The following is an 18780-nucleotide window of genomic DNA, read 5'->3' as shown; positions in this document are numbered from 1 at the left end:
TTTTGACGTGTAACCAAAATCTGTTCCATTGCGCCTTGCCACAATGAGGCTCCGTCAGGTTGCAGGCACTTCAGCAGAAATTCAAGCCCGCCGAACAGAGATTTGTAGGCTAGCGCTTTGCCTCGGAGGCCCCGACGTGACTGCAATGACAATGACAGTCGAGGCAAGGACAACTGAAAAGAGAAAGGGCGGGGCTCACAAGTTGGAGTGTAGGTCAACGACCCCGTAGCTGATGAGCTGCACCAGCACCAGCGCCCAGTCGGTGGTCAGGGTGTTGCTCCGCTGAATCATGTCGAACATTCCGCCGACGAGGCTTAGCCTCAGCAGCAGGGCCTCGTGCAGCAGCTGACGCCCCTTCAGGTCTTCTGCCACGGGCTTTTCCTTGGAGCGGAATTTATTGAGAGTGGGCAAGGTCATAAGATTTTCGGCGCATCCAAAACTGTTATGAAGCACCACTCGCTGGAATGTCGGGAATGCATTCCACGAGTGCCTTTGCACATGCAGCAAACTCGATACGAGGGAAGCAACGGGAAAGCGCAGAATGACCAGGACAGGGTCTACCGCAATCCTCTCCCTTTTAAGGTATGTTTGCACTTGTTGACTCTGTCCTTTCTAGACCCTTGCTAGTTTCTAGTTTTATTACGTTTGACCATCCTGCTCTTTCTTTCAGCCCTTCCTCCTATAAGGGTCCTCCCACCCACATCACACGTGAGCGTTTCCACGTCAGATCGAACAATGATGGTCGAGGTCATATTTCCCATGTTTATATAAAAGAATATAAGTGAAAATCATGTTCTTGGGAGGAGGATTTAGCTATATGCGAACAACGTAGCTAAATTTCTTCCGGAGATATAAAATATTGAAGCTCGAGGCATGGAGATTGCCAAGGTTTCACTATGGTACATAGCACAGCCGTCAATTTCACAGTGAAGCATGCACGTAGTAATAATATTTTAAAATTTATTTTATTAGGTGTTTACAACATGTATATAGAACATTAACACTTACAATAAAATATTTTGATGAAAAAAAGTTTACGAAACATGTCAAATAAGCACGTTCTAGAAATACATTCACAAATTATTTACCAATAAACTACTTTGTATGAAACAATGCAAAATGCATCAAAATGATCATCTTTAAAAGAATTTTTCAAAAATATATTCAAAAATTTATTTTTGAACATATTTAGCCACTATTACAGATTTGTTATTAATGCAGAAATGCAACTAATTTCTTTAAATGTGGCAAAATTGCTTGTCAATATTTGAACTACCCTATCTTTTATTTTCTTTAAACTCCCCTTAATTGTTTACAAAGACTTGCGCCATCTCGTCTCCCGAGCGAAACGGCGCCGTGTTGTTTGCAGATCGGTGGCTTCGATGCATTTCCATAGGAGCTAAGCCTTTTTCTTTCTTTACTTTTTCCTCAGGTAAGTTCGCTCTTTGCAAATTTTACAACAAAAAATGCACCATCTGTGGGCAACGCTGCACAAAGTCGTAGCGTGATAGGTTAAGAAACTGAATTTTGCGGTCGCTTTAAAGAGCCTGGCGTCTCCTTGAATCACCCTGTAAATGGTACAGGACTCCCTTTTTGACACCTGCAAACTCAATGTAGTCACTTTCCACAAAATGCAAGGTGCATATAAATAGTGCCGCGTCCGCTTTCCGACGTGCCCATAACTGTTCTGCCGGAATCGCAGCCAGCCATTGGTCCCAATCCCGTTGACATTTTAGAAACTTGTGCAGACTCTGCTGCACAATGCCACTTTTGGATGCAAAATCTGTGAAGCAGCTCTTCATGCAACATCCTGGGGGCATTCTTTTCAGAGCCAATCACGGGCATTTACTACAGGCACTCACTACTCATTTCCAACTCTTCAATGTACAAAACAACTCATCTTGAAGTGCAGAACAGCAAGTGGAACAAACTTAACTGCAAAGCAATCGCACGGCAAACAATACCCGCAAAGCTGCAATGTAGTCTGCTGCATGCGACAAAAAAAAAAGAAAAAGAGGGGAAAAGGAAAAAAAAAACGTCAGGTGTACCTACGTGGTTTCCACCATTCTCTCCTCCTCATGTTTCTCCGACCTTCGTGCGCAGGTTTCAAATTCGGTTTTGAGCAGTTGCGTTTCTTGGCTTTATTAAAAATATACGTGGCTCTGTAGTACAAATACTAACTGGGTATCTTCTGACACCCCACTAAATCACCTAGCAAAAAGTTTTAAAAAATTTTAGGGAGTGTCAGTGTCTCTTTAGATATTGACGTGCAATTTTGCCACCTTTCGAGAAATTGGCTTCATTTCTGCAATAACAATGAAACTAAAATAATGTCTAAGCAGTTTTCTTATATATTCACAAAATGCATTTAAAATTATAATTTTTATATGTTTTGCGTCGTTTCATATAAAGTAGCTTGTCAATAAATAATTTATAAATATGTCTCCAAAATGTGTTTATTTGACATGTTTTATAACTTTCTTTTGCATAGAAACCCTTTCTTGTAATTTTTAATGTTCAGTGTACATGTTGTAAAGATTTCATCGAATAAATGTTCAGTGTGAAATTGATGGTGTGAAATTGATGGCTGTGTAAAGTAGCATAGTGCAACTTTGGCAATCAATCTCCATGCCTCAAAGTTCAAAATTATATATCTTTGGAAGAAAATTAGCTGCGACATTTGCATACAGTCACTGACCAATTATTCGGACTTCGCAGGGACCAAAAAAACGTCCGAATAATAGAGCAGTCCGAAAAATCAGCAGATTAAAAAACCTGCCTTTACTACTTCCAAGTGGGCTTAAAAAAAGCGTAAATAGTGTCTTGCTTCAGGTTACTCCTGCGTGCCTTGTTTTAGGTTACGCCTCCGTTTGCGTGTGGCAACTTTTTGGTAGCTGGAGAATCGCTGCCTTCTTTTCTAGCATTATGGTCGAGTACTTTCTGCGCTTCTTAACGACACATCGCGGCGACAGAAGAACAGATGGGGCCATGACGTCCAAGCCAGTGTTGTCCGAACGAGATGAGAGGCGCAAATCCATGAGCGCAAAATGGCGACTGGCGGCGCGAAAGTGGGGCAGAGGCGCGAAGGGATGGAAGGAAACAAAGCAAAATGATAATAATGATGATGATGATGACGTGCAGCTAAATGAAAAAAAAAAAGGGCTAGCATAGCATCACCTACCGGTAGGACTTAGCAATACTCAAGTAGCGCTGCCAAACCGAGCCAATCCATTTGCAGCCAACGTAGAATTCAAAATGCCCGCTTCTCGGTGGTGTTTCTTGCTGATCACTCCCGACGATTTTGTCCGAATAATCAAACTTTCGGACCTCAAGTTGTCCGAAACATTGGTTGTGAATATGCACCATTTCTATGGGGTAAGTCACGGCTCCTCCTTCAGGTCCGAAATTCGAAAAAACGGTCGGCGACAGTATATGTTTTACATAAATATAAATAAATAGGACCCAGACCATCATTGTACGATCTGGCATGGAAATATCCAGGTACATTATGCTTGTATGTACTCTTTCGGAACAAACAGTTCAAAGACTCTTTTGACAATAGTTGGCTGTATAGCCATTGGAGCAATTTACAGATAAAACTGCCTAGTTCTAATTGTTTTTCAGGTGATGCAAGGCAAATGTTGTACATAGCAAAACATAACAAGTGTGACTAGTTTTAAAATTGCACTTTGATGAAAAAGGTGTATAAACGATTAAGGCTTACATCCTTAGCCAAGTGCAGACACTGGTTGAGCTGAGAATACAGAGAGTTCAGCAGGCCTTCCCTCTGCTCATCTTGGCCTTTGAGGCACATGAGCACCAATGACAGGAATGGCTGGTGGCTCAGCAACGAAGCACTGAAAAGCCCCAAGGCACCAGAATACAAAGTTCATAAAAAAAAGTGCATTACAACATTCGAGTTATCCATATTGAACACAGTCACCACAACCGAGTCACTACAAAAATGAGACTAGAAACAGACAAGAGCAGCTATGCCTGCTTCAATAAGGCTGCTGGATTCTTCCCGGGGCTCCACATAGCTACTTTTCACTAATTTATTTCTATCTTGCAAGCATCCCCTCTGCAGAGAAGAAACAAAAACACACAAGCAAACAACAGCAACTAACAATTACTAATGCAAAAAGAAAGAAAACATCCTCAGCTTGGATCTGGTGCACTCAACCTCAGCCCTAGTGCCTGCCTTGTTAGAAGCTCCATGTATAAATTTCTTTGGTATTGTTACCTTATTCCTTATTGCGCCTTTGAGAATTAATTTCCAGGTTCCATTCACTTTGAATCGGGCATTTGATGTTCAGCCAGGTTACCCCCCCGACAACAAAAAGAGAGATGAGTGTCTTTTCTCAACTCTTAACCCCTCTGCAGTACTTTATTCTTTTAATATGTTTTAGTTGTTGGGTTTTGTTTTCAACGTACTAGTAGAAAAAAAAAATCAATGCACAGTTTTTTTTTTGTATCTTATGTTATGCATAATATATTTACTGTAAACAACTTTATTTTCCTGGGCTCGATATTTCGCAAATCCGGCAAAGTGTGGTTTTCGAGAGCATTTTGCAGGCACAAAATTCCGCAATTGAAGGTGGTATGCCCTGGGAGGTATTTGTCATCCCAGGGAAAGGCATTCGCAAAGTCATTTTTCCCAATATTATAAAAGTTGCGAAATTTAGGACCTAGCAAAGATTAAGCTGTTTACAGTATATTGATATTGTTTTCAATATATATTATTTGATCTATATTCAATCTTGCATTATAACTTGGCCATTTACTTTCTGGTGTTTATTTATGTCACAAATTGACAGATGTTTTCCTGTGTTTATCTATTTCCAAAATATGGATGGATGTCAATGAATTGTCTCATGCAGACACATAAAACGGCTTTTATTGTCCGAAAAGAATTGCGAATAGACACCAACAATCAATACTCGAAATGGCTCAACTTTTATTTGCATCTGATAAGCAATGTTCTTCCCACTTTATTATTGTAATATATGATGATGGGACCCATCAGACAGCATCAAAAGCACGCCATCATGGTGTTCATCATGTTTCTGTAAATGTTTTATCAGCGCTCAACCAATCATAAACAGAAAAAGCAAAGTGACTTGCGTTTTTAACGCTGCAAGATTGGTCCCGTTGTCTGGACTTATGCTGAAACGAAGTAGTATAAAGAAACGCCAATTTGCTTTTTCTTTTTCCTTTCTTTTTTGTTGCCTGAATTTAATTAGCTTTCTTTTATCTCTGTTTACCTTTTTCTTTTGCTGTTATTGCTTTTCACTTTTTTTTTTTTTTTCATTTAGTGAGCATTCTACGGATCAAGAGATTTTTTTTCTGCGTCTCGCTTTTCCATTTTTCTTTCATTTTTTTTTTTTATTATTATTGTCCTGTTTTGTCGTTTATGTCCTGTGGAGGTCCCGGCCAGGCATGCGTGTCAGCACGGCGGTGTTTGCAGTCTCCGCCAACTACGCTCTACTGTATTTAGCTGCTTTTGGATGCCCCATTTGGTAAGCTCCCGTTTGTCATGACCTTCAATTTTAGCAGAGATGCCAGGAAATTTCAACTGGAGCTTAATTTAACTTACAGTCTAAGCTCATTATAACAGACCTGGTTACAACAGACATTTGAATATAACATACAGATATGTGAGGTTCGGTTGGTTTTTCTCTATGCACCATTGACTCAACTTCACAGCTGCATACAACATACTCCTCCTACAACAGACCAAAATCTTGGTCAAAATCAAGGTCAGTTATAACGAGCTTAGACTGTATTTTTGTATATCAAATTATTGATATATCAAACCATTTTACGATCCCCTTTGAATGCAATATCTTCGGGTTCGACTGTGTTGCCCCACCCAGGGGACCTCGAGTTCGGCTCAACCACCAAGATTGCCTGTACCCCTAACGCGGGAAAGCCACGCACAGCCAGATGTGGATGGGCGAACCCACATGGCTCAGGGTCCGTGGTGATACCACTCAACAAACACCTGCTTTCACAGCTGACCCCTGCGGGTAATACAGAGTTCATAGTGTGCCAAAAAAATTAAAAAATAGCAGCAAATCCCACGGAGAGCGCTGTCTTGTGTTTAGGTGAGAGCTCTCAAATGTATCATTGCCACCGTACATGTAGAGCAACGACCGTCAGAGTGTTTGCCTTACAAGGCCAAATACCAAAGAATCCCACACACACCTTTATTCACAGGTCATCCCTGCTTAGTGGTTGGTGCTCAATCTGAACACAATATACCAGAATGCCAGAAACATCCTACTTTCATTGATATTACGGCTCGCTCTGCAGCAAAAGCAATTGCAGCAACCTACTGAAACGTTGCACCTCTCGAAACATGACGCTTTATAGAGAGGAAAAACTTGAGAACCCGAGACGAATAGAGAACTGAACAGGGTCTTGCCTCTTGTGCACGTGCTTGTCCTTGTCCTTGCTCTTGGACGAGGAGGAGGACGTGATGGACGCCCAGCTGCCGCTCTCAAGCACCTGCCCCGCGGCACGAAGGACTTTGCCCTGGACTGCAGCCGGGAGCTTGGCAATCAGCGGCGCCACAAACCAGATGCGGTCAGTCTCCTGCCTGCAATGCACAAGGTGAGCACCAGAAGACAAATTTATCATTACTTATACATACCGTTAGTCCTTTTGGAGCTCTTACAAAAGCACAATTTAAGTGTCTACTATTTTTCTATCTTTGTGCTGGTATGACTTTAAATAGATCTTGCGCAGTAGAAAACGGCCAACAAAAAGACGGTGGAAAACATATTCATGCGGGCTCAATATTGCACAAATTTTGCGAAGTTCCACTGCCCGCAAAATATCTAAATATTTTGCGGGCGCAATATTTAGTGATTTTGAGCAATAAATACGCTGTGTATTTGTTACCAAGGAGTGACACATTCGCATGATCAATCTTTTACAATATTTTTTTAATATGCAGATGTTGCAAAAATTATGTCCTTGTGAAAATCAGGTCTTTGCACAAATTAAGTGTCAAGTATTTAGAGACCCCCTCTGCATAATGCTTTAAAAATGCACTAAAAAATTAGACTTACAATTCCCTGTAATGCCGAATTAGAGAGCAGCTCTTGACGGGGAGGAGGGTAGGGTAGGCCCCTCGTCCTCTCCTCCTCCTCCCCTCCCCTCCTTTTCCTCCCTCGTGACGTCACTCATGAAGGCCTTGTGAAGGTCGTGACCTTCACGAGTGACCTTTGTGATGTCACATGTGACGTCTATATGGGAAACGTCCCATAATGCAACGCGCGGTTACACCGACGGCGACACCACTAAAGAGGAGTTTTAGAGCTGCGCTCTAAAACTCCTCTTCAAAATGACATTTAGCACTATATAATCACGAAATGGGTTTGAAACGAATGCTGCATTTTCTGAGGCACCATGTTTAGAAAAGTACAAGCCACAAAGGACACCAACTGAGGCAGATTTTTGTTTTAGAGAACAGACCAACACCAAGTTGAAAATAGAGCTCCCATTTGGCGATGTGAATAGCTAGAAATACATGAGATATTGACATCACCCAAATGCCATCACCAGCATTGCCCTCAAAGACTGACAAATCTTTAATTCAGAGTGGTGCTTGAGCAGTTACTACCAAAGCAAATTTGGAAGTTATGGTACTGGAAGCAGCAACAGCAAGCTGGTTCCACTAGTAGCATTATGGCTAGTTCCATATTCAGCAGAAATGTATTTGAAACCGAAAGAGGAATGCTCAGGAAATAAAAAAAATATAAATATTTAATATATGCAAAATGCATTACAAATCATATCAGACAAAATTATTTATACACCCATAGGAAGGAAGGCAAGCTTAGTGAGCGAACTTGAAAAATCGGAAAAAAACTTGACTTAGCATTTAATTCTAATACTTTCATTTTCAGGTTTGTTAACTTATGGTGACATACTGGTTATCTGTTGTACAAGTGCTTGCTCCATGTTGGTTAGGCATGGTCGTCCAATGTTCGAACACTAATCTGCAATAAAATTAATTGAAATCACTGTTATAGAACCTCTAAGTTTTGTTCATTTTTACGAGCAGACAGAGAAACAACTGGTTGGTTGATACGTTTCAATAGCTGTTTGAGTTAACATTTCAATGTTTCAATAGCTACCCCAGTTGACCTTTTTAGAACTGTTTTCAGTTGAGGAACCGCAAGATTCCTAGCAAATACTAAACAATGAGTTGTCTCATATTTTTTTAGACACCAAAAAGTATATAGCTGCATTTTAAGTCATGCAGGCAAGCAGTGGCACGACATTATTCTGAAGGCCCGTTCACACTCTTGCGACCGAGTACGACTGAGAGAGACGAGATTTCTTACAACTTCTTAAATGTTTCTAGAATGAGGGAACACACTGACATTGTGGCGCCATCTATGCGGTGACCCTAGAACTGCATTTCACAAAAGCGAAGGTTTTGCGGGATTTCCGAGGTCAAATGTGCGTAGTACCCATAGCAAGGCTCGTTTATAACATTGACAAAAGTTTTTCGAGCCAAAAAAGAAAGGATATTGCGCGAGAAATAAAAAAAAATATGCCGGACCGCCGAGTTTACACTGCTTCCCAATAGATGGCGCCAGTGTGTTCTCTGGTTTAAGAAATTTTAAGGAACCCAGGTTTAAGAGGTCGCAAGCAGTCGCAAGAGTGTGAACGGGCCTTGAAGTGTAGCTAGGACTTGTCAAAGAAACATTCCGATACACACAGAAAGTATACCACAGAACATAAGATCCTTAAGTAAATGTAGAATATTATGTTTGTGGGTGTTGCCGCAAAAATGTTTATAAATACGTAACAAAGTGACAGTGCTTCGAATGAAACATTTAAAAGAATCTCAACGTGATAACTTAACACTTCAACTGTTCCCGATACGAAATCTTCATAAACAAAGTGTACTCATTCCAAGCTTCATATTTTTGGCAGGATGGTCGCAAACGCTTTAAAAGTTAACTTTTAATTTCTTAAATGCACTTCTCGTCTTGAAATACTGACACACTGTGCGATACTGCAACCCTGCGGACCGCTTCACTGAGTGAAAAAAATGTAGAGCCCTTCCAGTTCACGTGAAGATGGAGGACCAGCGAATCTGTTATCTTTACGACGTCTAGGATGATGCCTCAAGGACAATGTCTAGGACGACTTCTTGTACGATGCCTAGAGGACGACATCTAGGACGACCTCAAAGACGACTTCTGGGACAACCTCGAAGACAATGTGTAGGACGACCTCAAGGACAACTTCTAGGACGACCTCGAGGACAATCTTAAGGATGACTTCTCGGACGACCTCGAAGACAACCTCTCGGACGACCTCAAGGATGACTTCTAAAACGACCTCGAAGACGACGCCTAGGGGACGACGTCTAAGACTACCTCAAGGGAGACTTCTGGGAAGACCTCAAAGACCATGCTTAGAGGACGACATCTAGGATGACCTTAAAGACGACTTCTAGGGCGACCTAGGGGACGACACCTAAGACGACCTCTCGGATGACCTCAAGGACGACTTCTAGGACAACCTTGAAAACAACTTCTAGGATGGCCTCGAGGATGACTTCTAGGACGACCTCAAGGATGACTTCTAGGATGACCTCTCTGACAACCTCCAAGACGACCTCAAAGACGACTTCTAGGATGACCTCGAGGACGACATCTAAGACGAGCTCAAGGACGACTTCTGGGACAACCTCGAAGACGACACCTAGGACGACCTCAAGGAAGACTTCTAGGACGACCTCAAGGACGATGCCTAGAGATGATAAAAAAGGATCAGGACCTATCTAATAATGCCAAGGAAGGCTAACTCATGCTGGTTGCCCCCCTTTTAATTTTTATTTATTCACACTTGTCACGACCAATGGAGAGTCTTCTGTCAACATCCGCGGATGCATTTTCCCAGATCCTAGCGCATAACAGCTTCACTGTAATAAGTCCAACATAATAATCCTAATATAGACCAAAATAGGACAAAAGAAAACTGTCAGCCTTTCCACTCTGGTGAAGACCAGCGAAGCTGTACTATGGTGGGGATTAAGTATTTATAAGTGCAAGGATTGAAGTGTGATTGGGTAATTGCTTATTTGAACAATTAAAGAATCAGACATATACTATATAACGATCCGGGGTTGTAATTTATTTCGTAACCATAGTGACCATGGCCTTCTGATCGCTGTGGTACACCACCATAGGGTGTATCCCTACAGCAGGCACGTTCTTCGTGAAGACGAGGTCTATACACGTCCGATGCAAGGTCGTGGGCACCGTAGGTTTGTTCACACACGCAAGCCCGAAGCGCTTGAGAATAAATGAAGTGAACCACTTTCCCTCCTGGCATGCAATGTCAACATTAAAGTCACCCGTCACTACGGCAGACGTGTCGTCGCCAAGCATGACCTAGCCGAAGACGTCCATCACGAATGCTTCAATGTCTCCCTTGGGTGTCGCAAGGGGGACATAGACGACGGCCACCACCGGACCATTGCGCACCTTGACGGAAAGGTTGGAAAGGTTGGCGCCATCTATGAGCAACAGCAGCGACCAGATTGCTTGTCTGGTCGCTGTCCAGAGTTTCGTGCAGTTTTGTGTCGACATTTGTTTGGTACCGGACATGAAGCTGGGGAAACTAGCCCTTAACAGTTCCGCTGTAAAAATTGTTACCGATATTGCTGTGCAGATTGCTGCTGAAATGCGATGGCATCTCGCACTGTCTCGTACTGGATAAACGTTTTTTTGGAACTCCCGCAGATATTCTCAAAATATTTTCGGTGACAACCCATTGAAGTTAGCTATCACATTAAAAAGTAACTTACATAATTTCCTCACAATTTACATAACTCCACTACCTACTTCCCATGGACGGGCCTCCCACAACCAACGAACAGCTTTTGTTGTAGCGTTAACTGCAATCGAAATGTCCCTCTTTCTATAGGGACATAAACATATTTAGACACTCGGTAACTGCATTTGCCATTCAGCATCTAATGTACCATATCACAATCGTTGGATACATTATGCCACGTAAGCATAATCAAAGTAGGTATATAACAAAGGCATGCCACCTGCTTTGTTGGTTACAAACCAAACCTTCGACGCAGAAGTGCCTACGGTTCGCTCCGAAGTGCCGTCACATCGGAAAAGAAAAATGTTCCTGCGTACTAGTAAGCAAAGCGACGCAAACTGATCTCCGACCAGGACCTCACCTCCCAGAGCCGTTGCCACCGGACCTGCCGAAGAGCGCCGCAGAAGGGTCCCCCGCCCCCCCGGGCGAGCGAGAGTCCTCGCTGGTGAGTTGGAAGGCATCAATGGTGGCCTTGGCTACGTTCTCCAGCCAGGCGCTGACCTCGGGCGGGGAGGCGCACTGCTTGTACATGAGCTGCAGCTCCAGCCAGGACACCCGCAGGCTCCACTGGTCCAAGCCCAGCAGGATCTGGGTCACCACCTGCTTCTGGTTGCACGACTCTTCCGAGCTGCCTGAGAAGCCGTCCCCACACACGCTCAGGGAGGGACGCCCGTTGCCCTTAGGGTGGCATATCATCTGCAGCAGCGTCTCGGCCTGCGCCAACATGGTACAGCCCTGTCACAACAGATGTGGTTGCAGCAGACGTTCGGTTATAACAGACCAATTTGTAAAGTTTGGTTGGTTTTCCCATCTAGGCCACTGAGCCAACTTTGCTCATTACAGATTTTGTGATGATGTACATTCGGACATGACGGATAATGTTAGCAGTGATGTGATTGGCCTAAGCCGTTTTTGAGCACCTTTTGGAGCAGCCAAAACAGTGTTTTGAAACAGCAAAAGTGTCTTTTGGAGCAGCCAAAACAGTGTTTCGGAGCAGCAAAAGTGGCTTTAGGAGCAGATATTCTTTAAAAAATAAAAATATTTGTTTTAAATGCTGGACAAACACAGGGCATGTCAACTTTTAATGTCAACTTTTAATGTCTCCAAAGAGACATTGAGACATCCCATAAGTGTACATGCTGTAGCAGTGATGTGATTGGCCTAAGCCGTTTCGGAGCACCTTCTGGAGCAGCCAAAACACAGTTTTGGAGCAGCAAAACTGGCTTTTGGAGCAGCTAAAACAGTGCTTCGGAGCAGCGAAAGTGGCTCTTGGAACATGTATTTTTTTAAAGAAAAAAAAAGATATTAATTTTAGGTGGTGGACAAAGGAAGGACACATTGCTCGCCGCAATCAACCAATTATTGTCAAGATAGACCACCTGGGAGTCTTTCAACATGTAACTGAAATGCAAATGAGATAACACATTTTGCAATGCTTCAGTTAAATGATACGAATATATCGGACGAAACTGCACATATTAAAATTTATTTGAAAATGACCAGCTTAGTAGTAAATAGAGAGTTTTAGTAGATCGTTTTCAAAGGCCCGCTACAGCAACAGGCGCGCGCTTCAGAGCATGCATCGAAGGGTAGCGCGAGCTCCCGCTACAAATAGCGTGACCCGAAAACACGATCTACCAAAACTCTCTTTTATCACATCATTAGGTTGACTAGTAATATAATAAATGGAAGCAGTCTCTAACTGATGAAACACCTAACTACTGCCGTGCATTGCGAAATTGTCGCGCGAGCGGAGATGGCTGTTCGATCGAAACCCGTGCCACTCCGCTGCGTCTCCAATTAATTCCCAAAATTGTATGCAAAATATAACTGTTCAACATACGACAAAAAAAAAAAAAAAAAAAAAAAAACAGTCCAGCGGCACTTGGTTGTTAGTCCGGCAGGCGAGGTACAGTCTCGGCGATATGAAAGACCCACTGGGAGCGGGTGGCCGAGGCAGTGGCTGGCGGGGGCGCTACGAGCGCTCCGGGCAATTCCATTCCCAAGCTAAACACAGAAAAAAAAAGAACCTGAGCGCATTGATGCAAGACTTCGCGAGTCAGGGTCAAAAAGTTCTTGGAGCGCTTTGTGCAACAACTGAAGTCGAGACAAATAAGCATGCTGTGCGGGTTCAGCCTTCTTTGCTTTATCTCACTTTTCTTCACCAAGATCTTTCGCGGCTGATTTTTCACGTACCGGGGTACGTCTCGAAAGAAAGCCTACTGAGAGAAACCTAGGCAATCAATACTTCGACACAGCAGTCTTTGAGCTAAAGGGATGCTTGTAGTGGCGTATTAAACAAGAACAGGATTGTTGATTAACATGCAGCAGTCCTTACGTTTCAGTTTGGAAAGTGCCATAACTGCAGTGACGTGGGGACGGCAACATATGACGTCGCACAAACATGGTGACTGGCAGGCAGGGACCAAATATAGTTTGGCCACGGCCGTTGCTTTCAGGAGCGAGTGTTTCAGCCCATAAAGTAACCCCCGCCGCGCAAAAGCATGGTTTCGTTTCACAGCATGACGGCATGGCTGGTATCCAGCACGCTAGCGTCGGAGCGTCCGCACACGCCCACGTCTATCATTGAATTTTTTTTTTTAAAAAGACGCGAGACGAGAGACGGCGGGAAAAATCACGCAAGACCGGATGAACGATTGATGCAGGGTACTTTGTGTCGGATGGCTGCTTGTACCACCTAGCTCATGTGTGCTCAATTACGGTACTCAGTTTAGTTTCGGTTTTCAAAGGCGACCAAAATTGGTCCTTTGGCGCAGGCTTGGCGCAGATTACCCATATTTTGGCAAAATGTAGCAGGATGTAGCAGGGTTAGCCCCTTGGCGCAGTTTGGCGCAATTGGCGCAGCAATCACATCACTGCTGTAGGCGTTGCCGAGCGATTCCGAAAAACCGCTTGCACGTCGGGAACCAGTTTTACTGGTTTCCGACGTGCCAGTAAAACAATGGATTGCAAGCGTCCCGGCTGGTGCATGTGTCATGCAATCATGTTCGCATGCACATGAGGGCAACTTCAGCAGGCTTGCAGTTGCACGTGCTTCGTTGAGCGAGCGGAAATGACTGTTTGACCAAAACCATGCCACTCCGCTTCATTGCCAAGTGGTTCCCAAAACTATGCAAAATGTAACTGTCCAGCATACCACAAAAAGTCCAGGGGCACGTGCTTGCCAGGTAGGCAAACAGGGTACATACTAAACACACACAAAAAACAGAACCTGAGCGCATCGATGCAAGCATCGTGAGCCAGGGTCAAAAAGATCTCGGAGCGCTTTGTGCAACGACTGAACTCAAAACAAAGAAGCGCGCTGTGCGGGTTCAGCGTGCATACATTGCCTTCTTTGTTTTAGCTCACTTCTCTTCACCAAATTTCTTCCGCGGGAGATTTTTCCCGTACCGGGGTCCCTCTCGAAAGAAAGCCTACCAAGAGAAACCTAGGTAATCAACACTTCGACACGGCAAACTGAGTTAAAGAGGGATTCTTGTAGTAGTGTATGATTTAAAAAAAAAGAGTAATGTTGATGAATTTGCGGCAGTTCTTACATTTCAGTTTAGAAAGCGCCACATCCGAAGCGACGTGGGGACGGCAACACCAGATGTTGCGTGACCACGGTGACTGGCAGGCAGAGACCAAATATGATTTTCCCATGGCCGTTGCTTTCAGGAGCGAGTGCTTCAGCTAACAAAGTAAATTCCGCTGCGCAAAAATGCAGTTTCGTTTCACAATATGACGGCATGGCTGGCCTGGTATCCGGTACACTACCGTCGGAGCATCCACACACGCCCGCGTCTATCGTTGAAAAAATTTTAAAGAGATGCGAGACGACACTTACGAGACGACGAGAGCGCGAAACGAGAGACAGACGTAAAAACCATGCAAGACCGAATGGACCATTGATGCAGTATACTTTGTGTCGGGCGGCCACTTGTGCCACCTAGCTCACGCATGCTCAATTATGGTACTCAGTTTAGTTTCGATATCAAAAGGCGACCAAAATTGGTCCTTCGGCACCGGCTTGGCGCAAATTACCCGCATTTTGGCAAAATGTAGCAGGATGTAGCAGAGTTAGCCCCTTGGCTAACTCTGCTATTGGCAATTGGCGCAGCAATCACATCACTGTGTTAGGAAGTTTGCAAGTAGTTCACCATTCCATCATAGCAGGCTCTTCGACAGCAGTCGTTATTTCAGACATTGCGTGGCTTTAGTTCGGTAGCAGTGGCATACATTTTGCAAACCGCTCTCATCACGCTTCCTATGACCCAAAGCGCGCAGGGATGACGGTCACCGGTACGGCTCAATAAGAAATCACTGCCTTCTTTCAAAGTTCACAAATTCAATCAACCAGTCGTTTTCTCTCATATCCGTTCTTGTTCCGTCAGTCTCACTGGTTAGAACAAACACCAGTAATAAACGGCCTCAAAGCCTGCAGTAACAGTGTCTGTATTCTGCACATTCCTTTTACTACTGACCAAAATCTTCATCACTACCACCGGACCTTGGATGCTCTTAGAACGAGTTTACCCCGTACACAGGGCGGTTTCACAAAACGCCTTTTCACTTCCAGGTCACATTCCACCTTGTTAATGAATAGCTTCACCCACTTTCCGCTTTAGTTTACATGCACACGATTAGTTATTGGCATCAACTTTGGCGTTGGAGAAACACACAAGCGTGGCGGGTGACTACGTCAACTAAAAGAAAGTGGCCGGGACATGGACGCCGCCAGAGAGTGAGAATGACGAAGGGGCATCTTTCGAATGCCCGGACTCTAGCACGTGCCCCACGCCTTCCATTGCGCCATGACTGTGCTCCTCCCCGTCGTTCTCCCCCTGTCAGTGACTACAGCCACACAGCACGCTCCATGCTAATGGAACCGACCTGCTTGTGGGACAGCATGGGGTCGAGGAGGAGGTCCGAAGAGCAGAGCACGTCGGGGTCCCTGAGGCAGCGCTCGTGGATCCACTGCTGGCTGCAGATCTGACCCAGGGCGTACTTGGCAAAGTCGTTGAGGCCCGCGCTCTCCGTGGCCGTTCCCCGAGAGCCTCCGACGCTGCTCGGATGCCTCCCGAGGCTGGGCCTGCAAACCGGGCGTCGTTGCTCATTCTTGCGTTGCACTTTCTCTCTTTATTTTTGGCCCCGAGATCCTCAGTTTTCTGGCCTTGAGACGCCTAGCTGGCTTGAAAGTCAGTCGAGAATCGGAGGTGTGCAACCCAGTCCCATTACCGAAAACCGGAATGGATTCGTTGCATTTGGTCGGCACTAAACTGGAGGCAAAACCACTCAAATGGCTCTGAACTGGAATGAAACTGGAATACAACTGGGATCAACCTGGAATCAAACTGCAAACATAGTTTTCTACAAATGATTAGGCCATAATAAATTATCTATACAACTTTCTAAAAGTCTCTATATAACAAAAGATGTTAGTGCGTTTTATCGGGCAAACCGTAACTGGTGGCTCACGTTCACACAAACTGGAGCCAAGTTCGAGTGACAAAGAAGTACTACTATCACTCGGCTTAAACCTAAACAAAACTGGAAAAAAATTGACTGGTTAGACAGCCTGAAAATCCCTCCCCTTCCTCTTGTTACTCATGAAATGAACTAGTTTGCAGGACTAAACACCTTTTTAACAACACTATAGACCCACGGGAGCCGCTCAAAATGTCAAATTTGGTCAGTTTAAATTTGTAGCAATTCCTGTTGAAAAAAGCTCAGGAGATAGTGGCATTCCTTCTTCAAAAAGATTTGTGATGAGGCCAGGAGCCAAAATGCACTGAATTGTCTTTTTGACTACTACCTCACAAAATAACAAAAACATCAATACTAGTTTTAGTTAACAACTCAAAATGGTAAAACAGAGTACCAGCATGCTTTGTGAGTGCTGGGTATACGGAGGTGCCAGAAATGCCGATCTTCCATCACAAATTTTTCGTGTAAGATTCCAACAAAACCGGATATTTCTTTTCATTAGGAATTGAGGGAAGCTGGCCACAGCTTCTCCACAACCCAAAAGAAGCTCTCATCTATTTCAAAATGAGAGCACCAACTTTATTTTTCTAAAGCCACTGCACAAAGTCAGAGTGTTGCATTCAGCCTGAAAAATCCACTCACGGAACTCCGAGGTCAAAGTCAGTGTCATCTATGGAACCCAGAAGTTCGTTGATGCTTGGTTCCCCTTTTCCCTGAGAGGAGTCCATCTTGGACTTGGCTTCCATGCCCGGAGTGCTGGCATCTCCTGAAATCATGGTACACAAAGCAATTCCCACACAATAATAATCAGATTTAATACTAAGCCGAAAGCCTTGCTTGTCTCATTACGCGAAAAAGTGGCAGCGTTGTGCCCGAAAGCACGCGCATCAGAAAAGCACAGCAATGCAGATACTTCATCACGGAAGCCTGCGGGGGCACTCAAGGTCAAAGCGGACATGCCTCAGAAATAAAATACAAAGAAAAGCACAGCAACGCGGATGCTTCGTCACGAAAGCTGTCGTGAAGCCGGCATGGGTTGCCGCGCCTGCGCAGTGGGGTAGCGTGATGTCACCGTCAGAGCGCCGTGTGAAAAAGGAAGATGTGGTGCGCTGCTTGTAGAAATGTACATGTAGGAATGCTTTTGCCTTCCTACATGCAGTCTGAAGTGTCTCTGCCAAATTTTTGTCTTCCAAATACTCATGCTGGATCTAATACCCATAAAGATCCCTTCAGTATCACACCTGAAGTCAGTAGACCAAATAAATAGAAGTCTGTCCGAAGTTAGAACTAGAACAATGCTGCAGGTAGAGGCCCACATCAAGATCAGCATTTTTTTCCTGACCGATGATCAACTGAAAAAGATGTAAACTGATGAATCAATCTATTCACTCAACAAAAGCAACAGTTGCTATTAGAAACATGCTAAACTAATTAACCTGAAACTCCAGAGAAGATCCTGGACACTTTCCCTGTTTAGTTTACGGATTGCACTTCGACTGTCAGGCAAGTCTGCGTTACGCATTCCGAGTGATGTGTAGGTACTATACCTTAATGGACTAAGCAGCTTGCATTTTACCACAAAAAAAAAAAAGACGGAAAACAGCATTTTTTTTAGCACTTTATTTTACAGATTACAAACTTATTTCTCTTGTTCAGATTATGGGAACCCAACAGCACATATGGTGGGTATTATAGTGGGGAAAATGCAACGAAGAAATGAACAACACGAAACAAGCTGAGCGTGCATCCTTTGTTGGAAAGCGCAAAGCAAGCCAAACCAGAATAGAAAAATACTGTGAACATATGATTATGTACAAAACCAGAATTCTGAGAAAATAAATTTATCCTGCATGTCAAGAGATTGTCAATGCATGAAGGAACGGTGAGTTGATATTTTTTTTAAAGATCCTCACATAACTCCTTTAAGTGTCAAATAGTGCACGAAAAACATTATGTACAGTAATCCCCCATTCTAGCAAATTCATGTTTTTCAAATTATTGCTTTTATCGAAGTTCAACGTTGTCCTGACCAAAATGCGCACATTTTTAAACGAATTATTCGAAGTGTATCGGTGGCCGACCATGCCAATTACGAAGGTCGAGGTGCCGATAGCATGCAAGCCTACACGGAGGTGCATGCAGACCCTAGCGTTCCCTCCCCCTTCTCCACCGAAGCAAACGGTAAACTGGGAAAACGGAGTAAATGGGTGACAGAGAGCAGAGTGCGCAGAGCTGGCAGAGCACTGCTTCCAATGCCGATGCACCGACGCAGACAGGGAGCAACGGGAGCAGCGTCAACGTTCACGCTACTCACGGCGCTTGCAGCCGATGCTGCCGAACTCTAGTCGGATTCAGGTAAAGGGATCAATGGAGCCCAGAGGAGATAATTCCATTGGAAGCCCCCACGCGCGTGCCTGCGCAGGC

General features: G+C 44.1%; 1 protein-coding gene across 2 annotated transcripts in view; it reads right to left on the bottom strand.

Annotated features, from left to right (window-relative positions):
• The window catches only part of LOC8052741 (mediator of RNA polymerase II transcription subunit 12-like protein), a 107386-nt gene that overhangs the window by 27742 nt on the left and 60864 nt on the right, over nucleotides 1-18780 (bottom strand). For both annotated transcript variants that reach the window (XM_040222507.3, XM_040222506.3), the window contains 6 exons: nucleotides 16999-17122; nucleotides 15763-15961; nucleotides 11231-11583; nucleotides 6428-6601; nucleotides 3725-3857; nucleotides 200-381 (listed from right to left, as the gene is read on the bottom strand). In XM_040222507.3, coding sequence (XP_040078441.2) covers nucleotides 200-381; nucleotides 3725-3857; nucleotides 6428-6601; nucleotides 11231-11583; nucleotides 15763-15961; nucleotides 16999-17122 — 1165 coding nt within the window. The remainder of the gene's footprint in view (nucleotides 1-199; nucleotides 382-3724; nucleotides 3858-6427; nucleotides 6602-11230; nucleotides 11584-15762; nucleotides 15962-16998; nucleotides 17123-18780) is intronic.

This window comes from Ixodes scapularis, unplaced genomic scaffold, assembly GCF_016920785.2.
Source record: "Ixodes scapularis isolate PalLabHiFi unplaced genomic scaffold, ASM1692078v2 PGA_scaffold5__190_contigs__length_132052651, whole genome shotgun sequence".
In the NCBI taxonomy this organism is placed as follows: domain Eukaryota; kingdom Metazoa; phylum Arthropoda; class Arachnida; order Ixodida; family Ixodidae; genus Ixodes; species Ixodes scapularis.
Note: the sequence above shows the minus strand (reverse complement) of the source record. Positions and strands in the feature narration are given on the sequence as shown.